Raw genomic sequence first — 4,818 nt, forward strand, 5'->3', positions numbered from 1 at the left:
ACTCCTTCTCTTCGATTAGCAATTTAATTAGTGACCTGAAGTTCCGACTTAAAAGTGAACTATATGGAGGATACAGTGGTTTACACTTTAAGAGTTTATAACAGGCCGGCTCACGAGCTTGCGGGCCATGGATGTAGGGGAAGTTCATGACCACCATGCTATATGGGCGACGAACTTCCCTACCGTTGTAACCCGTTTGGTGACCGGCGATCATGCCGTGTCTTAATGGAATACGAGTGTTCCATGTTTTAGAAAAAAAAACCCGGTAGGTGCACTCTGTTGGCTGCATGTACACATTATCTCGCAGCGCTACAAAATCCATTATAGACAGTGGCGTCGAGTACAAGACACAGCCACCCCAATAATCGAACAGGCCGGATTGATCGGTCCTAGATTGTCCCATGTAGCCAAGCATGGACCATGAACTAATTCCTCCTAGGCTCGTAGCCGTCCCTGGTGGGTGCGTGTCAATATTGCGGTATCGAAGGCAACGCACGTTTACCATTAACTGGTCTCTGGAGCCAGCCAAGAGCCCGAAGCCGTGCGTGTATTTAGCCGGCGCCCACGCGCGGCGGCACGCACATCGTCCTTCCCTCACACTCTCACAGTCTCCTTCCACCAGCTAGCTCTCGCATCCGCATCAAAACAAGCTTCAACTCGCCCAATTTTCTATACGTAGACTGCACGGCGGAAGATACCACGCAAGCCGCGCGCGCAGGCAGCTAAGTACGAGCCAGTGACAGTACTTAACAGCTGCCAATTGAGCTTAGTGAGTGACTCGGCAAGCAGTGCTCGTCTTCCGCTTCACTCTTCTAGTAAGTGTCAGTCGCAAGTGAGATCTCGGCGGAGGAGGGGCTGAGTGGCACGGCAATGGCGGCGGTGGGGAAGCCGCTGAGGCTGAAGGACCTCCTGGAGCTGGACTGCGACTCCTGCAGCGCCGCCGGATTCCGCTGCTACCCGCGCCACCTCTGCGTCGCCGTGCCGCTGCCGGCGCGCCACGAGGCGCCGGAGGCGCACAGTGTCTTCGGGCGGTCGCACTCTCTGCTGTCCATCAGGAGCCTCTCGCGGCGGCTCAGGGGCAGCTTCAGCTGGGGGCGCCGTGACGAGGAGGCGCCGGCGCCGGTTCCCGCCGTCAGCAGCTGCAGCAGCTCCGACTCGGAGACGTCGGTGTCAGGGTCGTCCGCGGCGGAGTCCGACTTCTCATCAGCATGCTCGGCGGAGAGCCGGAGCACCGGCGTGACCGCCGCCGCCGACGGACACGAGCAGGAGGTAATTAACCGACTAGCTTTCCGTCCTCGTATAATTTGTCACACCAGCTACGATCAGCGATGGCCCAACAGCAAATTGGGCGTTAATTCGGTTGCGGGCGCCGGCCGTCGCCCTACTCCCACCATTGCGGGCGCCGCCGTTAATTCGGTTGCATTTTTCGCGTAAGCTTTTTTGGGTTGCCATGAAACACGAACCCCACGTATTCATTTCGCAAACCAAGGCACCTTGGAAGCATCTATCCGAGATTACTACACTCCAGGCCGGCTCGTATGCATGCATGGATGCATGTACGAGAGTATCCGATGGAAGCTACCACGTACAACGACATTGATATCGTAGGCAACAACGGTACGTACGTGGTCCTGTGTACAGACTACAGTAGATTTGTCGTATCGTGCATTCGTACTCCTGAGCGTAAATTCGTGTAGCTAGCCAGTTGCGTCGACGTACTGGCCGGTTGATTGATGGAAAAGGAACGGTCGAGATTGTACCATGACCATGGATCAAGCTATTGTTGCAACCTCAACTGTTGACATTTCTCCTGCTGGGTTGCTGTTAGTACGTACGTACTCCAGGAATGAACTTTACACGTACATTAATTGGGAGTAAAACTATGTTGGCGCTGCTCTGTGGGACGAGCTTTGTGCCTGGGAGTTCATGGTCACATCGGTAGCAAAACGTATTGGTGCCAGTGTCCCATTCTCAAGTCAAATGATCTTTTCATTAGTTTTCTTTTTAAAAACAATGTAAAACATTAGGGAAAAGGTTAATTTTAGAGGTATTTGAAACCAAACAAAGCTTGACCAAAGGGTCAAGCAAACAAATACAAGGCCTACTCTCGCGGCATCACATTACTCGAAGCCTTATCCCCGATGAGGCTCCACATTGCCACTTCTTCTTTGATTTTGTTAGCAATCATATTTGAACCAGAAGCTTCATTCTGAAAGACGTGGACGTTTCTTTCCTTCCAATTTTCTCAAGAGATCAACATTGCAAGCGACACCATTGCCTTCGTTGATTGCCAATGCTTGTTAACTCTTTCAATCCACAACTCTTTTACGTAGTGTATAGGCCGGGTGCCAACCACTTATGTCAACATCATTTACGAAACTTGCACTTCCATCAATTTAGCCATCCTCTTTTTTTTAGCATTTCTGTCGTGCACACTCTATTTTGAATAATCAGTCATGCGAAGAACTTGCATTGAGGAAGATACCCAAAGCTTCCAAACCACCGAAGGCAAGGAGGAATTCGGTTGACCTAAAAAATTGCATGTTATAGGCCGATTTAGAGGAGTACTCCTTCAACATTGGTGAGCTTCCATGAAATAGAGTCGGGCAAAATTTCACTAGCTGCTGGGTCGTTCCAACTCCCAAGTACTGGCAGGTTGGTGCTGCAGCTTTAAGTAATAATGAAAAAAAGGTATCGTTTCAAAAATTCAACAGGCTTGTGTCTAGACTCTGGAGCTCTGTGTTGGGCCTGTTCATTCCTGTTTACTCCCGCTGCATGCCCGACGTACTACAGTCCATGCCTACGTTGTGGTCACCGAGAGAGAGAAAGGCGCAGTGGTTGCCAAACAAACATAAATTTAGTAGGCCGAGGCTCGTGGTTAGCGCGGCTTGTCGGGAAGTGATGAGGTCCAGTGAGCCCCAGAGTCGTCGCTGCGGTAGGCCGGCGCTGTAGCCTCGCCTCAACCGGAGTCGATGTCCGCCTTGCATTATTCATCTGCACGCACGCTCGCTCGTACCAACCACGTAGCCGTACCGAGCCTTGTCCCCGTGCGCAACCGTCGCATGTGCCGGCCGTGGCCACGTTGCTGGTGGTAGCATGATCTTTGTCGGCGAGGCGCCGCGCGTTCTGCTATAGTAGTAGGTCGATGCTGGCATGAACCGTGTTTAATCACATTCTTCAATTTGAGTTTGTATCCTGGGAAAGGGTTAAGATCTGATCGCCATATGCGCCACCAGCGAAGAGTCGCCGGGGAAGCCGGGCGCCGGGGCCACGGCTTGTCGTCGCACGGTACTCTCGTGATCCGTACCTGATCAACGACCTGTCCTCCTTTGGCCTGTCGCGAGGTCGGTCGGCCGCCATGGCCGCGCGACGCCTTACTCCTGCACATTTTCGAGAAGCTAACTGAGGTGCAATTACCGTTGCAGGCGATGGAGAGTGGATCGAAGGAGGAAGGCTCCGGCTCGGAGGCGGACGACAAGGAGCAGCTCAGCCCGGTGGCCGTCATGGACTTCCCGTTCCACGACGACGACGAGGATGACGCCGTGGAGGACGGAGGAACCAGCGACGGCGGGAGCGCGTGCTCGTCTTCTCCGTTCGGCGACAGCCTCGCGCAGCTCCACCAGAGTAAGTGTGCAGGCACTCGGCAGGACCCACTGGTGCAGTAACGGTCGGGAAAAGGCACGGAGTAATTTCCGGTTTAACTGACCGTTGTTTTGACCTGCAATTATCGTTGATGGAGTTGTCCAGTGATCCGCTGTACTCACGCACGTTTTTCCTCTTCGTCGTGTGCGCAGGGAGAAATATACAGCTGAAACACAAACTCCGACGGCTCAGGAGCATCGGGGTGGCACCCGCCGTGGATCTCGGCGACCACTTCGCCGCCGCCTCGGAGCCCGACGGCGTCGGCAGCGTCCCGTTACAGCACCGATGCCCCGAGTCCGACGCGGCGAAACCAGCTTCCCGCCTGGAGGGTCACCGGAGCGTCCACGTACATCCCGACGAAGACAACCTCATTGCGCAGCTAACCAGCAGCTTCTCGGCGGGCAACGGCTCCGAGCGCCTCCTGCTCGACTTCTTCGCCGAGACACGACGGCTCAGCAACACGACGGAGAGCTGCGAAGCTGCGGTGAGAGTGGCCCAGGACTGGGTACAAGGCGCCGGGGAGCGGTGGGGATTGAAGGAGGCACTGTGCGGCCGGGAGGACCTTCTGGCGGAGATGGACCGGGGCCGACGGTGGTCATCACGCGTAGGACAGGAGGAAGAGGAGCGGGAGGTCGGTGTGCTGGTGGCGCGATTGGTGGTCGACGACCTGCTGTGTGAGCTAGTCAACGATATGCTTCTGTAGGTTACACAAGTATATACCAGGACGTGTTAGCTAGATAGTATAAGCGCCGAGGAGCCATGGAGAAAGCACTTTCTTTCATTACATTTTGTGGTTCGTCCGTTTAGGGGCTCATGAAAGAGTGGAGTGTATATATTCGCAGTGCAGAAGCAAAAGAATGTTTTATTTTTCCTTTTTTTAGCGGAGAATGTTTCATTTTTCCTAGTCCTAGAACAAGGGTGTAAATCTATAAGCCCATCAACCTGTTAAAAGTTTGGTGGGCTTTTCTAAACATACCTATGTAGTGAGCTGGTGGCCTCTTGCATTCCAAATAACAGTGACCTCTTGCATTGTGAATTTTAATGCCCTATTATTTTTTGTGGTAGATGTGAAAAGACAAAAAAGAGTAGCATGAAAAATGAAACTTATTTTAGCACTATAGAATCATAGGGGTCGACCTCCACCTTTCCCAGTAAGCAGTGGTGGTTGTGGTTCTG

The 4,818-nt window shown here is 53.3% G+C and overlaps 1 protein-coding gene across 1 annotated transcript; it reads left to right on the top strand.

The window, feature by feature from the left end:
- Positions 1 to 870: 870 nt before the first annotated feature.
- Positions 871 to 4,345, top strand: LOC124647651. The gene is made up of 3 exons (XM_047187559.1): positions 871 to 1,269; positions 3,426 to 3,624; positions 3,795 to 4,345. The coding sequence occupies exons 1-3, from the start codon at positions 871 to 873 to the stop codon at positions 4,343 to 4,345; spliced, it is 1,149 nt and encodes a 382-aa protein (XP_047043515.1).
- Positions 4,346 to 4,818: the final 473 nt, after the last annotated feature.

This window comes from Lolium rigidum, chromosome 4, assembly GCF_022539505.1.
Source record: "Lolium rigidum isolate FL_2022 chromosome 4, APGP_CSIRO_Lrig_0.1, whole genome shotgun sequence".
In the NCBI taxonomy this organism is placed as follows: Eukaryota; Viridiplantae; Streptophyta; class Magnoliopsida; order Poales; family Poaceae; genus Lolium; species Lolium rigidum.